We start from the raw sequence: 19878 nt of genomic DNA, 5'->3' as shown, positions 1-19878 counted from the left end.
CAAATACTGATCACATTCTTTTATTTCCATCACCTTCAAGTCTAGAAATCAATTTAAAATTATCCAAGAAAAGTCACTATTCCTTGGCCTAGCCCACTAAAAGACAAAATGGTCTCATATGCCAAAATTTCACAGAAATATTTTTTCTACTAGTAAAAATTTGAAACAAAGTAGGAGCTAAGTAAACTGTGATATACAAATATGGAATCTTTATTGCGCTTCAAGAAACAAAAAAATGCAAGAAGTTTAGGGAAACTTGTGGATAGCCAAGACAGCAGAACCAGCAAAACAATGTATAGAACTAGAATAATGTTAAAAAAAAAAAAACAACAACAACAACAACAACAACTAAAAGGCAACTGAATACCAATTAAACACAATTAAGTAAATTTGTTACTAGAGAACAGATAATGAAACGTATATATATACTCTTGGTAGAAAGGAAGAGTGAAAAATGTTGCATATGTTTCAGAGGCAGAATTATTTTTCTTTATTATAGGGAAGAACTCTATGGGGTGGTGCATATTAAGAAATTACTGGAATAAAAACAAAAGTCAAAAAAAAAAAAAAAAAACAATTCATGCCAGACTAACTTCATTATTTTAGACATTGTTAGTAGACTGATAGGATCAATGAAATGTTATAGATAACATTTTTCTACCAGAGGCAGCTGGTAGCATTACAAATAAAATTTTGGATCTAGAATCAGAAAGACCTGAGTTCAAAGATGACCTCATACTGTCCACAGCTGCATGACTCTGAAGAAGTCACTTAACCTCTATTTGCCTCAGTTTCCTTAAGTGTGAAATGGGAACAATAATAGCATGAACCTTGAAGATAAGAATCAAATGAGATAATTGTAAAAAAAAATATGTAGTATAGTACCTGGCACATAAAAGGCATTACATAAATGCTTATGCCCTTCTCTTCCGGCTTTATTTATAGCTGATACATTTTCTTATGCTATTCTTGTAGAAGAAAATGGGGTAGGAATGGTAAATATAGGTTCAGAACTAGCTTGTAGTTAGTTACTTTCAAAGAACCCTAATAGTTCAATGGCAATTTGAAAGGAGGTTTCCAATGAAATGCTCAAGGAACCCATGTTTGGTCCCATGCTGTTAATATTTTTATCACTACCTTGAGTAAAGACATAGATGTATGCTTATCAAAACTGCCAATGGCACAAGGAGGGAAAGCTAATATTAGATGCCAGATTCAGAATTAACAAGTTCTTGCCCAGCCAGAACACTGGGCTGACTAATAACATGCATTTATCTTTACCAAATGTCAGTTTCATGTGACTGTTCGTCACTTAATTGATATTCTTTGTTATACGGAACATTTTAATGGAGAAGGCAATGAATTTTATATCAGCAAAGGACTATGATGTTTAATAAGGTATCAAATAAAAATCAAATTTGCTCTCAAACAATCAATTTGACAACTATAAAGTAGGAAGTTCTAACTAGACAGCAGCCTGAATGAAAAAAACCTGAGGATTTTACTGGACTAAGAAATCAGAAGTCCCAAAGTTTCTATAGCAGCCAAACAAGCTAACCAGTCTTAGGATGTCTCAACAAACTATCTACTCAAGACTAGGGAGGTCATCATAACCCTGTTTTCTTTCTTGGTCAGAGCCCAACTACAGAGTTGTTTTCAGGTCTAAGTGTGCCTTTACATTTGGGAGTGGGGGACGCAAATTTGTAAGCTAAACAGTTTCTAAAAGAGGGCAGCCAAGATCAAATCCTACAAAGTATGCCTTGTAAGGATAAACTGACAGAATAGGGGTGTTATACCTAAAGAAAAAAAAAATGTGGTAGAGGGAGAAGGGACACAATACTTTATGACTTCACAAAGGGAAACAATTCCAATGAAGTCAATAAACCAATTAACAAATAATGCATAGAACTCTCCAACTGACAGATTTCTAAAAGATGTAAGATGGAAGCTAAAAAAGACAGAAAATCAATCAAAAGTCTGGTACTATACTTAAAGAACAGTATTAGGGCACATATGTTACAAGATCAAATAAGCCAAACCAACAAAATAATCACATAACTACTACAACCATATTAATGCAAAGCTCAGTCCTCAGAAGAACTGGGAGAAAAAAGGACTTTTTTCATTGAAAAGATAAAGAACCATGGGTATGGATAGTGTTTAACTGGCAGGATTTATATCAGGGAGGCAAATATGATTCAACATTAGGAAATAAATAAAATTAATTATATTAAAAGCAATCCTATCCAAAATCACATCACTATACTGAAAAACCTTTGCCAAAGTAAAATACACATTTATGCAAAACAAAACAAAAAACAAAAACAAAAAAGATATAAAAGGATCTTTTTTAAGTCTGATTAAAAAGTAACTAAAATCAAAAGCAAGCATTATATGCAATGGGAATATAATATTAACAAATAGAATAAAGCAAGAATGCTACTTTTTGCCCACAATTATTTGATATAGTTCTAGAAATGCCTGCAATAACAAGAAAAAAGAACTAAATTAAAGGCAAAAAGATAGGAAGAGAAGAGACCAAATTATCCTTATTTACTAATAACTGGGTAATTTACTATAAAATCCTAGGAAATAAGCAAAAAGTAAAATTAATCAGCCAAGTTGCAGGCTGCAAAACAAACAAACAAAAACCATCATTCTTATATATTAACAAAATCAATGAGGCAATAATGGAGGGGCAAATTTCATTTATAAAACTACAAAATATATAAAATAGTTGGGAGTCAATCTATCAAAGCACATTCAAATCATTTACAAGATGTTCCCTAAGGAAACTGAAGAACAATTTAATAGGTGAAGCTCTAGTCAGTGCTTATAGTTGATATAGCCAATAGCAATTTGTAGATTTAATGTTATACCTGCTTAAGGGTTACTTAATAGAGTATAATGAAATAAAAAAAATTATTTTATGAATAAAAGATCAATATATGAAATAATGAAAAAGTAAAAATGATGGGGGGATAGCACTTCAAGACCTCAAATTACATTTAAAAGCAACAATCATCAAAACAATGTTATTAAAAATATATAGAAATATAAAAAATATAGAAAAGTTGTTGATCAACTGTGACAAACTTGGCTCTTTTCAACAATGAGATGATTCAAGGTAATTCAAATAGACTAGCTAGAAAATGCCATCTATATCCAGAAGAAGAACTTTGGAGACTGAATGTGGATCAAAGCATATAGTATTTTCACTTTTTTTGTTGTTTGTTTGCTTGAGTATTTTTTTCCCCTTCCCCATGGATTTTTTTTCTTTTGACCTAATTTTTGCCCAGCATGATGAATATGGAAATGTATTTAGAAGAACTGCACAAGTTTAACCTGTATCAGATTGTTGCTGTCTTGGAGATGAGGGAAGGAGAAGAGGGAGAAAAATTTGGAACACAAAGTTTAGCAAAGGTGAATATTGAAAACTATCTTTGCATATATTTGGAAAAATAAAATACTATTAAAATATTTTTTTTAAATCAACAGAAAATTTTATAAAGATAAATGATTTCATTTAGATACCATACCAAGATGTTCAATATACTTCAGGGAGAATTTATATAGTGGGGACAAAATAAAATTAATAAATGTTAAAATGTGATATTTAAAAAAAGAAAAATTGATCAAATGAAGAGGACTAGGGGAAAAAAAGGAATCACAAATACTAGCACTCAATAACCTAGTGCTGGGTAAGACAAAAATATATATAAATTACCTCTGAAGAGCAACCAGGCAGAAACTGAATATAGATCAATATCTTACATTTCATAATATAAATGAAAAATGAATACATTATCATAATATTAAAAATAATATCACCCAGAAGAACAAAGCATATCATTTTCCTATTTATGGATATAGATGATGAATTGTAGAGCCAAAAAATGGGTGTGCGATTTTAATTACATGAAATTGAAAAGCTTTTGTACACCATTAACCTAAGATAAAAAGGAAAGTGGTCAACTGGGAAAATGTCTATATATGCATCTTAAAATCTAAGACAAAAAGACAACTAACAAATATATAAAATAAAAAACCATTGTCCAACAGAGAAGCAGTTATCAGAAGAATTGCAAACTATTAATAATCACATGAAAGTTTCAAGTCTATAACAAAAAGAAAAATGTAAATCAAAACAATCTTGAGATTTCAGTTAATACCCTGTGAGCTGGCAAAATGTAATAAATAGGAACAGTCTATGCTAGAGGGGTTGTAAAAAGATAGGCATACTCATTCATTTTTTAGTGAAACTTAATTAGTATGACCATTTTGAAAAGCAATTTGGAATTCCTAAGAAAGTGACTAAAATGTCCACACTGACTTTTGGAACCAAATTGCACTGCAATGTATATCAGTGGGAATCTCTGATAAAAAAGAAAAAGTCTCCCTATGCATCAAAATACTAATAAGCCGTACTTTTTTATGGTAGGTAATCAACAACTAGAAAGAGTGTAGATGACCATCAAATGGGAAAGAAATAGCAAAAACGCAGAAGAGAAATGTAATTAAAAGTTTTGCAGTAATAACATTATTGCACAATATAATAAATGTGCTAAATATGAAGCATAAAAAAGTTTACAAGAACTGATACAAAATGAAGTAAGCAGAATACAAAAAACAATATGAACAAGCAAAACTATGTAAATGGAAAGATCATAAAACAATCAAAATTGAAATTATAAATAAACAAGGCCACAAGGAAGAGATAAGAATACACTTCTACTCTGTAGAGATCAGGTACATGGGTGTGAAACATTGCATATCGTCAGTATTTTTTTTTAAATGTAATAACTGGTTTTGCTGAATTTTTATTTTATTCTGCTTCTTTCATTTAAAAAAAAATTCTTTGTTATAAGGGAAGGCTTTCTGAGAAAGAATTGGGAAAAGAAATCTTGGTGATTTCTAAAAAAAAATTTATTACTCATTATTCTCCATTCCATATGCCAAATCCACTTTCTACCACTAATCATTCAGGAAACCTGAGTTTTACTATATCAATCCATGTCATTTTCCCCATTTTTACAACAACAGCCTCCTCTCCACTCCAACTTCTGTCCTCATAAAAGGAGATTTCAACAAACATATTGATATTACCTCAAACACCCTCAATTCCTCAGTCTTCTTAGCTCTTAAGACCTACTCCTTAATTGCATTATCACTAAATAAATAGGGTATAACATCCTTAATTTCACCATTGTCTACAAGTGTTCTAATTCTATAATGGGGAATTCTGAAATCATGCCTCCAGTCATTTTCTCTCTCCCTATGCCTCATTCCTCCTAATCTTCAACCTCTCTATCCCTTCCAGTTCCTCCTAATACTCAATACTCTTTCTCAGGTCATTGGCCCCGCTCAGGTTCCATTTCTTCCCTTCCTCTCCAGTTTTGACCCTACAGTTAATGAATTCAACTCCAGACAGAGCTCTAATCCTGAATTTGTTGCTGCCTTGTTCTATTACTAGGGACCTGCCAAACCCCAACCCCTCCACACTACTCCGTTTTTTGTGGCTAACTTCCCTGAGATGGCTCCCTATAATCAGTGTGTCCACATCCTTTCTTTTCAGTCTCTGAACTTCTATAATGTGGCATCTAATGTCATGATTCAATTGAAACTCCACTCTCCGGACATTACCAATAACTTCTTAATTGCCAAATTAAATGACTTTTTCTCAATTCTCACTCTTCTTGACTTCTCAACAACTTTTGATGTTGTTGATCACCCTCTTCTTCCTAATACCATCTTCCTTTGAGTTTTCATGACACTTTACTGGTTCTCTTCCAAATTCTGATCACTCCTTCTCATCTAAGGTACTACATCTTAATCCAAATTATACCCATTAAATATGGGTACCTAAGGCTCTATCCTGAGCCATCTTCTCTACTCCTTTTATTATTTTATTTTAATGATCTCATTGGCTTCCATGAATTCAGTTTTCTCCTAGAAATGATTCTCTGACCTGTTTATCCAGCTCCTAATCTCTCTCCAGACCTCTTGTCTCAAGATCAGCAATTATGTAATAGACATCTCAAACTAGATATCAAACTAGATATAAATATTAATACATCTTAAACTAAACAACCCTAAAACAGAATTCATCATTTCCATCCACCCCCTCAAACCCTTCCTCCTAATTTTCCTATTCCTATAGAAAATAAATCCCCCCACTTCTCCAGTTTTACATACTAGGTATCATTTTCAATTCTTTATTATCTACTCTGTTGTCAAGACCTGCCAATTTTATGTTCATAAGCTCTCCTATATGCTCTCATCTATCCTATGACACCACCACCACTCTAGTTCAAGTCCTCAGACTAGACTGTTTTAACAGCCTTTTATCTCGATTAACTCGATTTCAAGTCTCTCCCCACTCCAGTCCATTTTCCACTCAGCTGTCAAATTAATCTTCCTAAAGCACAAGTTTAACCATGTCATCGCCCCCCTAAACTCCCGTAACTCTCAAATATCTCCAGGATCAAATATAAAATCAGACATTCAAAGCCTTCATAAAAATGGGCTTCCTCCTACTTTCAGCTTTCACTTTATTACCTTCTACTTACTCCAAGATCAATTGACAATGTTGTATTGCTTTTCCTTGTACATAATACTCCATCTCTCACCCCCTACCATTTCTGTAGTTATCCCCCAGGCCTGGAATTCTCTCCTTCCTCATCTCCTCTTCTTGAATTCTTTCAAGTCCCTGCTAAAATGCTATGTTTCAAAGAAGCCTTTCTAGACTCTGTCCTTCCCACCCCAGTTCCCTTTACTCAAATTTAGCTGCATAGATCCTATTTGTACACAGTGGTTTGAACATTGCCGCCCACAACAGGCTGAGGAGCTTCTTGGGGGCATTTTTTTGGCTTTGGATTTTTGCCTTTCTTATCACCAGCACTTAAAACAATGCCTGACTTATATCAAGTACTTAATAATACTTGTTGACTATTTCAAATCAACATTTTTTATAGAGCCAGAGAAACTCATGAAACAATACTATATACCCTACAAATCTATAATCTCAATTGGCCCTCAATCCTAATAGATTTTCTATCTCTCCACTCCAGCTATTTCAAACTTCTTTTGTCAAGTCCCTGCAAACTACACCCTTCCTCTATCCTTCTCAGCAAAGAACTATTCCCCAAACCTTCAGTGTGGGACCATTTTCCTCCCCATTGACCCCACCATAGACATTGTGCAATTGTGGGACCCTATGGCCCAAGTTTATGGACACACACTAATGTTCTAATTATTCCAGTTATTAACTTATTGTTTAGTAAATATTTTCTGATTAAGTTAATGATGTGATTGTGGCTGTGACTGATTACGATATAAGTAGAGGCAAAAAAGCTACAATGGCAAGTAACAGGAATGTATATCCTCCCCACCTGCAAGTTCAGTAATAGGCAGCGATTATACCTCCCACCCAACTCTGAGAAAAGAACTGGAAATCTACTGGCATAAGAGCAAATTGGGGATGGATGAAGGGAGGAGGGCATTAAAACATAAGATACCATACTTGGGCTATATTTGTACCTCCAGCACCTACCTCTGTGCTTGGTACATAATAGATGTTTAATCAATAACTTATTAAAGGACCAACACACTGTCATTTTCAGAATTATCATTCTATCCACTATAAACATCAATTCTATTCCTTCTTTATCCAATATAACCGAAAAAAATCCCAATCCCTTTTTTTAGCTTTAGCTTTACTCACTAGAAAAGTTCTTCCTGAGTCTTAGGAGTGAAAGCATTCTTCTTAAAAATTGTACTACCATAGATGTTCCTCACATTGATTTTTTAATAATCATTTCTCTCAGAAGGGATCCAGATATCCTGATATAGTAAGAAAAGGTCATGTGTTCCTTCTCCTCCCCAAGCAAGATACTAATGGCAGCCATGCCCAGGACACCAAGCTCTGGATTTAAGAGTAAAGTCAGCTTTGTGCTGTCCCTTTCTGGGGCCATGGTTTCCACTCCAAGAACTCCCTGGCTGCCCTGTTCAGTTCCCCAATTTGCTTGGGTCATGGAGCTCCCTCCCTTCCTGAGGACATGTGATTGAGAAGCTCTGAAACTGCCTCTCCATAGCTAGAGGAAAGGTAGAAAGATGGTACTCAGATTCATGGGCTTCTGCTAGCACTATCAATTCCCAACCACCTCCAGAGACTAGTCAGACTTCATTTCTCTTACCTCTAGTGTCATTAGGCCTCAACACCTTCTGAACTCCCTGTAGGTAAGTCTAAGGCAGCTATTATACATGAGAGAGAGTCATTTATCTTCAATGAAGTGTCTCTAAATCAACAAGTATTCTTTTTTAACACTTTTAAACTCATCAAGTTGATTAGTCTGGTTAAAGAGATTTCCTAAAATCAATGTCCTTCTGAAAAGCTTCATTCATTTAACCCCATCAAGCTGAACAATCTGGCTAGAGAGATTTTCTAAAAACAATTCCTTCCAAAAAGCCTCACCCTTTTAAACTCATCAAGCTGACCAGGATTTCTTGGTACAATATTGCATGCTCTGGTGTGTACCACACCCTCATGGCAGCAAAAATCCTAGCTAGCTGTTGAGTTCCTCATTCACTAACATATGACACAGGATCACGGACATGAAACTTTGGGGCCTAAGAAGCCACCAGCACAAACTCCCTCATTTGACATGGAGACTCAGGCTCAGAGCAGAGGTTTAAGAACTTGTCCACAATCATAAAGATGACACAGATGGGATTCAAATTCAAGGCCTGTTACTCAAAGTTTAATATTCTTTCCACTACACTGTATTGTCTTTCCAGGACAGCAGTCTTCTCACAATATTCTCTTAAGAGAATTCTTTTTGAGTACTATGTGGACTGAATATGATTCACAGTAATTTTCACCTTTTATGTTATTTTCTTACTTTTTTTTTTCCTTTTTGGTCTGATTTTTCTTATGCAGCATGATAAACGTGGAAATATGTTTAGAAGAAGTGCACATGTTTAACACACACTGGATCAGTATGTCCCCGAAGGGAAGAGGGGCTAGAGAAAGGGAGGGAAAAAATTTTTGAAACACAAGGTTTTGCAAGGATGAAATGCTGAAAACTATCTTTGAATGTATTTTGAAAATAAAAAGCTAAAAAAAAAAATTGCACATGTTTGACCTATGTTAGATTACCAGCTCTCTACAGGAGGGGGTAGAGAAAGGGGAGGAAGAAAGGAGTGCAGGGTTTTGCAGGGGTATCTTGATGTCTTTTTGCATGTATCTTGAAAATAAAGCTAATATTTAAAAAAAGAAAGAAAGAAAAAAGAGAGAAAATAAGACTTCTTTAATGTAACCATTTCATTGAATAGCTTTAGAAAGTCATTTTTGATTTTCCTATCCCTTACTGGTTGACTTCCCTTGCAGAATTTTGGGCTACCTCTCTATTTGAGCCTTTTTAAATCTGATCTTTTCCAATTATCTATGTCAGACTATACCCAGCTTTCTCTTCTTATCCTAACTTCAGTTCCTTGATGATAAGAATCAGATCAAGAGCAGAATTTCTTATGGTTACTTCCTCCAACTTTTGATGAATGAAATTATCTTCAAGGTAAGTCAAGAAATTATTAACTATTCAAAGTATTCCAGGAAATATTTGGATAAATGAAGTCCCTCTCATGGCTATTATATCAAATACTTCATTTATGTTCTGTCTATTCAAATATATTGATGTCTTGAATATAGTTCATTAAAATATATACAACTAAACATCAGCCACAGAATATTACAATTTATCTAAAAGAAACATTTCCATTTAGATTAAAGCCACAGTAAGACAAAAATATATTTATATATGGCCTGCTACAATTTGAAAGGAAACTTCAGAATGTGGTGACATATAAAATGCATTGCTGGGGAAGACTATGGAACATCCAAAGATTTACTATTATAGGAATTATTATCTATTAATTATCTTGGTATTCTTAGAGTCATGGAATTGTAGAAACTAAATGCAAGTGGATTTCATTAAGGGATTCTTTCACCAGCCCTCAAGTCAGGAGATCCTGAGTTCAAATCTGCTCTCAGACACTTAACATTTCCTAGCTGTGTGATCCTGGGTAAGTCACTTAACCCCAATTGCCTCACAAAAACAAATAAACAAATAAATAAAAAATTTAATGAGGTGATTCTTTGTTGCTGACCATTACTGTAACATCTTCTTAGAGTGTCAAATTGAACATACAACTCCTTCATAGATTATTTATTATTACCTTTTGGACTTGGACACATGCACACTATGTTAGTTGCATTCACCTAAATATTAACTGACTCAGTACTAATTAACTGGGTTCTAAGAGCATAATGCAGGAATTAAGGATAGCAATGATTATTCCCAGGGTAATCCACTGTTCTCAATATCGAAACTCAAAAATTTTGAAGTAATTATATGTCATTATATATTCTATATGATTAATTTTTAAACACATGGTTATCATAGTCACACATAGAATCCTCATGTTTAGAACACAAAATTGTCTACCAACTAAATTAATATAAACTTAATTTCATATTTAAAATTGCATATTACTGTAACCTATTCAACATGTAAAGGACTGCTTGCCATCTGGGGGAGGGGATGGAGGGAGGGAGGGGAAAAATCGGAACAGAAGTGAATGCAAGGAATAATGCTGTAAAAAATTACCCTGGCATGGGTTCTATCAATAAAAAGTTATTTTAAAAAATTAATTAATTAAAATAAAATTACATATTAACGTTATAGTTGTATAAAGGATGGTGAAGAACTCATCCTCCATTTTAAGAAAATCTTTACATTTTTAAGTTCTTGAATTTGGATGACATTAAGGATAATTTTCACAGAAAAGACTAAATATAATAAAGATAGTTATTAATGCCTTCTACCAATATTAGTTATCTGGCTAAATATTGGTTAGCTAAATTTCCATCAGGAACCAATTGATTTAACCAAGTTAAATGCATCTTAAGCATAAAAACCCAACATTATAACATGTCATAGTTCTGGTTTTTCCAAACTAAAAACAAACCAAAAAAAATTCAGCTTGGTACATATTACATATGCCAATTTGGAGGACAAATTATATTAGAAATTGAATCACTATACATTTTGACAAAAGATGCTGAGAGAATAATCACATTTCTTATAGAATATACACACATTATATCTTCATATAATACTTATATATTAAATAACAAAATATGTTAAGTAGTAGTAGTTATTTTCTTAGGCTTTGATTACCCCTTTAGTAGAGATACTGATCAAAGTGAAAAACCTCTCATTTTCTTAGTGGGTTGTTTTCTTGCTATTGGTTTTTGGTTTTTTTTTAATTTGATGAGCAACATTGTCCAAAAATCTTTGGTCAGTGTGTGAGAGTTAGAAGCAGGAGGGACTGCACAGGAAGGTGGGAGGGGGAGGGGATGTAAAATATTTTATTCAGAATTAACATTGATCTCTTACTCTCATTAAGTTTCACTAGCACTGCCCTATTTTGGATCCCGGAAAACTCAAGTCATCTAACCTAAAACTGTCAAGATCATGGTAACTAATATTTACTTCGTTCCTTATTAGATAGGGAGGAAGGAAAGAGGTGCAAAGAGAGGAATGTAGTGTCAACTCACTACTAACTTAGAACCAGTTGGGAAGAAATATATAGACACCCATGCACATTCCTACATAAAGAACTACAGAACATTGTACCAAACAATATGAGTCAGCATTGTGCAAGGGAAAAAAAATAGTCAATAAATGTTTACTGAAAAAATGAATTCACTAAAACTTTAAAGACCTGGATTCTAGTCCTACCTCTGCTATTAACTTGCGATCTGACTTTGGTGCCAACTTCCTAAATGGTAAAATGAGAGTACTGGGCTAGATGATCAAAAGGTACCAAAAAGATAGTAGAGTCAGAAGTTACTGAATCTACCCAACTACCAATTACCAGAATGACCTGTGGCAATTCTTCTCCAAGTCTGTTTTCTCGTCTATAAAATGAGGATATTAAACATGATAGCTCTAAAAAACCAATTTAGAATCTACATTCAGTGATTCTGACCTGACTAGATTTCTTTCTTAAGGACCATATCTTAAATGAAATCCACTCTGATTCTCATTGATTGACCACCAACAAATCCCAGGCCAAATCCCATTTGATCACTGCCTCAGATTGAATGTAAATAGCAGTCATTTCTGCTTTGGCCAGAAACTCTGGGGGTCTTCCCAGATTTATTTATTTTGGGTTTTTTTTTCATTGACTAAGTAAAATAAGAGACATTATGCCTCAAGTGCTACCCAGCCTTGATTGATCACTAAATGGGAAGCAGTTTCAGTCACACTAAGACCTGTTTATCTTTTCTTAAAAAAGCCCAGGTCTCCCACTGCATTCTGGGCCATCTCCCTCATCCTGATCGATCTCTAGCCATTGGACCCAGATGGCTCTGGAAGGGACCATAAGGTAGGTGACCTTGCACAGCCTCCTTCACTTATATCCAATCCACCTCCCTAATGTCATGGTCCTCCTCAAGAATAAGGGACAAACAACAAGGACTCTTTGACCTAATCCATATTACACTTTGTCCCAGGTAGTAGATGTCATCAAATCCATTTGTTTCCAACTTTATTTTAGGTCAGAGTCTGGATCAAAACCATAATTCATTAGATACCACTTGTCATTATCTTTTTCTCATGAAAGGACAGAAGCACAGAATGAATAAAACCAAATGTCTAAGTCTTAATTTGCATATCAACGTGATATCTCTAAATTGCCAGAGAGTTAAGATGAAAGCAGCTCAATAAATACTTGTACTGAATTCACCTGAACTTCTACCTGATTATTAATCACTGATGGAGATTAATAAAAGATCACAAAGCAGTCTAATAAATTTTTACAAGTTTTATACAAGTGTTAGAAAAGTAAATTAACATCATTCCTAAGATCCAATATTTGCTCCTATCCTGGAAACCAAACCAAACAAAATTGTGTTGACACAATGTCAAGGTACTCTTGCTTTTGTAGAGTGTACATTGAACAATTAGGCCCTTTCCAAATCAGTGATATTTAAAAAGAGCTAGAGTTAAGGATCAGGATACATAGCTTTGAATCCTCCAGTTAATGATATATAAAGACCTAGGACAAATCATTAACCTCTTTGGCTCAGTTTCCTCAACTGTAAAATAAAAATTACACTAGATTCTTGTTATGTGACCAAGGATTAAGTAATTTCAGCCCTCTAAATCTTAGTTTCCTTACTTGTGTAATAAAATACTACCAATCTCAACAGGGGTTAATGCAAGAAAAGCATAGTATAGACCTGAAGCTCTGGTAAACCTGTTGTTTCTTAAAGGGAATAATATTAACCGTCTTGCTACAATATGTTATTCATTAATTTAAACTGATATTGAATGTTTTCTAAACTGGTATTGAATGTTTTCTACAAAGGCCTCAGTAACACAATTCCTTTAAAAGTCATTAAGCTACTTTAGGATAAGGTATTAATGCATCCAATTTCCTAATTTGTCTGAAGAGCATGTACTCCAGGAATATTTTCAAGCTATTAATTAACTAGGAAACTACTACATTCCAGCTTGTACTTGCAAAACCAAACCCATTATAGCACTATCCAGAAAAATGGAGACTATATTTATACATTTACTGTCAGAGACTAAAATGACAGATTTGCTTGTACACTAACCACCAAAAGGTTTTTAATTCAGAAATGCAAAAAAAGAGAGAGAAGGAAGGAAGAAGGAAATAGGAGAAAACTGCCTTCAGGTATTGTAGAAGGCAGAAACAACGATAAGTTTAGTTTAAAGAAGATCCCCGCAGCCTAACTGTGTAACATCCGAGAAAAGGAAACCCCAGCCACTGCCCCAAAACCAAAGAGCATGGTCATCAACGCCAACAATGGATTAATTAAATAGCAATGTTACACCTACCTACAATGCCAAGAAGATCAAAAAATATTACAGATTCAAGTATTATACAGTTCACAGGATAGGTACTACCGTGGCAAAGATGACAGAGGCGGGAAATGAACCCTAACTTTTGGTTTTCAAACACATAAAGTGCCCTCCTGCAGGACAGCTGCAAGCCCGAAAGGTCAAGAATGCTGCCTGCCATCAAAGCGGACCTATGAAGACCCTCCCTCCCCCACCTTATCCCCCGGGTAACGACACAAGCTCCTCTCCTGGGATTCCCTCCCTGAAATGCACCCGCAGCCTGGGACCCTTGCCCGGAAATTTATTTAGTACTTTGCCAAAAAGAGGAAAAAGTTGCACTCTTGGAGTGGGGAGGGAGCAAGGGCTGGACGGAGAGGCGGGGTGGACAGAAACAGAGGCCCCACGACCAGCACAGATAGGAAGGACGCGGGCACCCTCCCGGGACTGACACGAAGCCAGGGCCCTCCCCCGGTCCGGCAGCTTTCTCCCACCCCATCCCCTGGCGAGGCCTCGGCGAGGCCAGAACGGGGTGGGCAGAGATATGAGAACACGGGGCGGCGGTCACCGAGAGGGGCTCCTCCGGCTCTCCACAACCCCAGTCAGTCCAGGCGCCACCGCCCCCATCCTCCCAGGCCAAGTGCACAGGACCCTACGCACAGTAACTAATGGAAAGCTACTTACTCAGGTAAGTACCATGGTATCACTTCCTGACCATCTCAGCGGAGGCTGAGGAGAAGGCGGAGGCGGCAACATCTGCACCTCCAACGCAGAGGCTTCCCCGCCCCTCCCCAACCCCTCACGCTGGCCCCGGGAAGGCGCTCAGCCCCGCAGATTGACCAATCAATCACTGCCGTCGTGATGACTGACGCACAAGCGGAGCAATCATCAAAGCCTAGCTGGTTTGAAAGGCGGAGCCCTGAAAGCAAGCAAAGAGCTTCCAACCAGAGCGTCCTGCTACCACTGAGCATGCGCCGGGCCATCCGGTTAGAGGAAGAAGGGATCTGAGTATAGTCCGATACTTGTGGAGGAGAGGCCAGTTCGCGATGTAGGCTGCCTTTGTAGCTTTCGATGAAAACCTTGAGTTTGCATTCCTTTCAGTTTGATCTTCGTGCACTATCGGCAAACATTCACAGAAGGGACTCTGAGGGCGAGGTGATTATTCACTTTTATCACCCATGGGTTACGAAGACTTCTGAGCTGTTCTAGTCCCTCCTCTTCTTCTAATGCACTTTTGAGATCTTGCTCAAATTATTCCCCTCAGTGGGACTCAGTTTCCTTAATCACAAAATCATGAAGTTATCAAACAAATATTTAGCAAGCGCCTATTGGGTCCCTTTGCCATACAAGTGCAAAGAACGAATCAGGCTCTGTTCGGAAGTTTACATTCTAATAGAAAGGACCCAAAACAAAAAAATGCACCATAAATATAAAGTTAACACATACATATATAAAGTAGTTAAATGCAAGAAACTGTGGGAGTAAGGAAACGGGAGTCGGATTCTGGAATTTTGCAACAGGTCTATACATTTTCTCATTTGTCTCATAAAAACCTTAAGTGGTTGGCGTTTCAGAAGTGAGGTTTATTCCACAGTTGAGGAAATTTGAGGTTCATTTGTGTGCATAATCACACAGCAAATCCATAATTGAACGCCAGTCTTCTCTCTCACAAACTCTCTCCTTTATTGCAACCTTAAATTGGGCACGATATCCAGACCAGACAGATAATGCAAAAATTCTCTCCATTACGGAAACAGGGAAACTGGAAGCAGAGCGGAACTGATTTTTGCAAGAGAAGTGCAGGAAAGTGTCCCGGAGCGCCGATAGGAATTCACTTCAAAGCCATTCTCTCACATTCCGCGAGATTCCTGCACCGCCTTTTAGCACCCGACAACTCAGGGCTCGGCTTAACCTGCCACACCCTATCCCATCCCCTCAGCGTCCGATAGGGAGCTAAAGGATTCGCAGTCTTTCAGCGCGCATCTTCCCTAAGTCAACCCGAGATGAGCCTGGGAGGGGCGGAGGAAGCATGTGATTTGTCCGGCCCCCAGCAGCGCCGCCCACCCCAGACTGTAAACTGGAGAGCCCTGGGCACTGAGAGTCAAAACCAGATTATATCAGATTATTAAGACAAACACCTCGGGACCCCGGCGGGGCCAGGTGCGGAAAGGATGGATGCCCGGGTCCCGTACTCTTAACTCTGGTGAGTCAGGGCAAAAAAGACAATTTTTTTAAAAAAAGTAAAATAAAAAGGAAAAGCGGGGAGCCCTGGGCCTTGGCTAAACTGGACGCGGGGTCCAGCAGGAGATGAACTCAGTGCGGCGCCGTCCCGGGCACCGCACCGAGCTAGCCTTGGCCCCTCTAATCCCAGGTTCCCGCGAGCCGGGCACCTGCATGGAGAGGAGAGAAGAACGATGAAGAAGAGCTCAGCTCGGACCACGTCCGAGGGCGGCGGCCGGTGCCTTCGTGTCCCTGCCTCTCTAAGAGTTTAGCGGGAAAACTGTTCAGCTCCGGCTCTTAAAACCCTAGGAACCGCAGCAACAACAAGGAGGAGGAGCAGCAATCTACCTCTCTTAAGTATGGCGAAAGAAGAGTGCAAAGTGCTCCTGGACGCCTTGAACCGGGTGACAGCCTGCTATCGGCACATGGTCCTCAGCGTGGGCGGCACCGCGGACTCCCAGAACCTGCGCGAGGAGCTGAAGCAGACGCGGCAAAAAGCGCACGATTTGGCAGTGGCCAACAGGAACAACCTCACCGCGGCCCTGAAGGACAAGACCGTCAGCAAGGAGGACAAGGCTGAGTTCGAGCGCCTCTGGGTGATTTTCTCTACATGCTTGGAGATTTTGGAGACCGACATGAAGCGAGCCCTAGAGCTAGGGCTGGAGTTTCCCCTGAATGTGCCCAAGAAGCACCTCATTCAGACGGGCTTGTCCGGAGGCACGGCGGGTGTGGCTGCAAGAGCCATGAGCGTCCAAAACATGAAGTACGAGGCCGAACACAATATCGATGAAGTGGATCTGAAGGATCTGGAACAAGAGATCCACAAGGTGGGAGAGATGATGTATGAGATGGAGATGAAAGTGAACGTACCCCAATGGACCGTGGAGGCGAAACAGGATCCCGGGGCAGAGCTCAAATCCACGATCAGTACAGGAGCTTCCTCTGGGGGTTTCATCTCCGTGGAAGAGAGAAAAGGCTTTTGTGACATTAGCAAACTTCTGGCTGCGATTATTTTCAGTGCTGTGCTCATCATAGCTGTTATCTTGGCAGTGTGTGTGGTGAAATTGTCCTAATGGAAATGGGGGGCTTAATCACAGACTGATGGATACTTCCCCCATCCCCCATCAAAACTTATTTTCCATTGGAAGACCAAAGTGGTTGGGTTTCTGTGTATTTTAATGTAAGGGCTACGGATGTCTAATACAATGAATCTATGTGTTTTTTAAGTACACTTCAGACTCTACAAAACAATGTTTGCTTTCTGGATCTGGCAGAGTTAATTTTGCACAAATTATCTGGGTATTATAGCTAACAGCTAGAAGAGATTTACCTGCTATTAATAGAAGACCTATCACAACGACCCCAAATTACCTCTCTTTAATAGGTTATTATGTGCTGCTGGTTCATGTTTACAAAGTGTCTGAAATTGACACCCTTGTGTATAATTTGGGGAAAAATACTCTGGGTCGTTTTTTTTTTCTTTTTCTGAAAGGAATAGTAGATAGGAAATAAGCAATTTTTATCTTAATCCTTCAGGCCTTAGTTTAGGAGAATGTGCAAATAGTGATCCACAGTAAATGGTGCCTGATTGATTGTACTCTTTGGCCAGGTTTCTCGTTAGTCACAAAAAAAGCCAAACTAGATCAGTAGAAAAAGTTATCATCGTCTCACAAGATTGTTCTTCCTTAAATTACAGGTACTCTATTCCAGTTGAGCATGCCCTTTAATGTAGATTGGTTAAAATGCACATTAATCAAATAAATTTCACTCAGGAAGGAAAAAAATGGAAAGTCATTTTAATAGACTTTGGTGGTGAGCAAAACATAATTAAAATTGACACTTTCTCCTTCACTCTAGTTTGTCTTTGTTCCATAGCTAGACTAGAGCTGCTGTCCACACAAGGGGGGAAGGGGAAATCCTTTTCTAAATCCTAATCCTATAATCCTTAGCAGCAAAATGCTGTAGTGAGACCAGTAATATTTTAGTATGTTTAAGGGGATGTCAGGTCCTCCAACTTTAATGTAAACTACAAGAAATGAAGGTACATTTTATGTCCACAATGTCCAATCACAATCTTGACAAAAATTAATTTAGATCACTACTAACAGGAATCATGAAATATCACTAAATCTAGAATAGCAAGTTGGTCAGTTACTGGAATCATGAGTGCAAATATTGTTAGCTGAGAATTTTCACTCTTCAGAATTTTACTATTTTTTGTTTGGAAGATATCTCAAATGCTTAAGTTATTTTCATTGTGTTGGGTTTTTTAAAATCTCAGAAATTCACAACAAAAACAATATAAGGAATATAAACCCAAATAAATATAGCAAATGCATATTTTATTCTACTCTCCTTTTGCATGAAAACTATTTTTCATGCTATACACACTAATGTAATGTAGAGTAAGCAGTTCCATTCAATAAATGCATATGGAATGCCTAGCACTAGGTTCATGGTACTGGGGTTTTGGGGGGTTGGGAGGGAAGATAAGTACTGTGCAAGAGAGGTGCTATTATCCCCCTTTTACAACTCAGGATCACACAGCTAGTAAGTATTGTTCAGTCATGCCTTATTCTTTGTGATCCCATTTGGGGTTTTCTGGACAAAGATGTTTCTTGGTTTGCCATTTCCTTCTCCAGTTCATTTTACAAATGAAAGACTGAGAATTAAGGATTAAGTCTAGTAAGTCTGAGCCAGAACTGAATTTGGGAAGAGGAGTCTGACTCCAGGCCCAATGCTATTCCTGAGCCACCCAGATGCTTAGCTAGTGTCAGAGGTCATATGAGCTGACTCCAGGCACAGCTCTAAGCACTATGCCCCCAGATGTGTCATGATGACACAAGTGCTTTATAGTTTTATCTGACTTGATCCTCACAATGACTCTGGGTGGTAGGTGCTATTAGCTACCCCATTTTATAGGCATAGAAGAATTGTCACTTATCCAGAGCAGTGCAGCTAGCAAATGTCTGAGGCTAGATTTGAACTCATTTCTTCCTAATTCCAGGTCCAGTGCTCTATGTATCATACCACCTAACTGCTTCTGGTGCTGAACACGCAATACATAAAATTATCTTATCCTTGGAAAGCTAGAGTGAAGTGAACTAAATGCCTGTACTCATAAATTAGCTGGAGATCTATGACCAAAAAAAAAATTTGTCTTAAACTTTAAATTTGCTTAACTATTGTGTTCGACCTTGGAAAAGTATTCATTCTACATAAAGATCTTTTGAGTCTTCTCCAATGAGGTCACAATACATGGTTGAAAAATTTATGAAAATGCATCTTGCTGAGTTCAAGACTTAGTGTTGTGCTCCTGGGCAAGTTACTTAACCTTGTTTACCTCAATTTCTCATTTGAAAAATTAATTGGAGAAGGAAATGGCAAACCACCTTTGCCAAGAAAACATCAAATAGGGTAGCAAAAATTGGAAGTCACTGAACATCAATGACAAAAAAAAAAGATTTTATTTGGAGTTTTTTTTTTTTTTCATATATGGTCTCACTCCTTTTTTCATTCAAAGCACTTGAATGTTATCATTTCTCTATTAAACCTAAGAATTTCAATGATGCCCAAGCTATGACAGAAGGAAATATGTTTAACTCCTCTAGGAGGAAATGACTGCCACAAATAAGAGGTTTCATTAGCTGGGGTATAGAAGTTGATAGTTCTTTTGAAGCAAGGCTGGAAACGGATGCCCTGGGCCTATAATGATTAATGCTCTCGT

The 19878-nt window shown here is 37.4% G+C and overlaps 2 protein-coding genes across 2 annotated transcripts in view; one reads left to right on the top strand and one right to left on the bottom strand.

Annotated features, from left to right (window-relative positions):
* The window catches only part of ANKRD27 (ankyrin repeat domain 27), a 98347-nt gene extending 83635 nt beyond the window's left edge, over positions 1 to 14712 (bottom strand). The window contains exon 1 of the mRNA XM_051979749.1: positions 14616 to 14712. The gene's annotated coding sequence lies outside the window, so the exon portion shown is untranslated. The remainder of the gene's footprint in view (positions 1 to 14615) is intronic.
* A 715-nt stretch (positions 14713 to 15427) lies between these two features.
* RGS9BP (regulator of G protein signaling 9 binding protein) lies at positions 15428 to 18278 on the top strand. Its single transcript, XM_051973905.1, has one exon. It carries the CDS (start codon positions 16511 to 16513, stop codon positions 17222 to 17224), a length of 714 nt encoding a protein of 237 aa, XP_051829865.1. The 5' UTR covers positions 15428 to 16510; the 3' UTR covers positions 17225 to 18278.
* Positions 18279 to 19878: the final 1600 nt, after the last annotated feature.

The sequence above is a fragment of the Antechinus flavipes genome, chromosome 2 (assembly GCF_016432865.1).
Source record: "Antechinus flavipes isolate AdamAnt ecotype Samford, QLD, Australia chromosome 2, AdamAnt_v2, whole genome shotgun sequence".
NCBI classification, from domain to species: domain Eukaryota; kingdom Metazoa; phylum Chordata; class Mammalia; order Dasyuromorphia; family Dasyuridae; genus Antechinus; species Antechinus flavipes.
This window is presented reverse-complemented; position numbering and strand designations above follow the sequence as displayed.

Excerpts from the sequence above, each read along its gene's own strand:
- RGS9BP (XM_051973905.1), top strand. The coding sequence starts at position 16,511 with ATGGCGAAAGAAGAGTGCAAAGTGCTCCTGGACGCCTTGAACCGGGTG.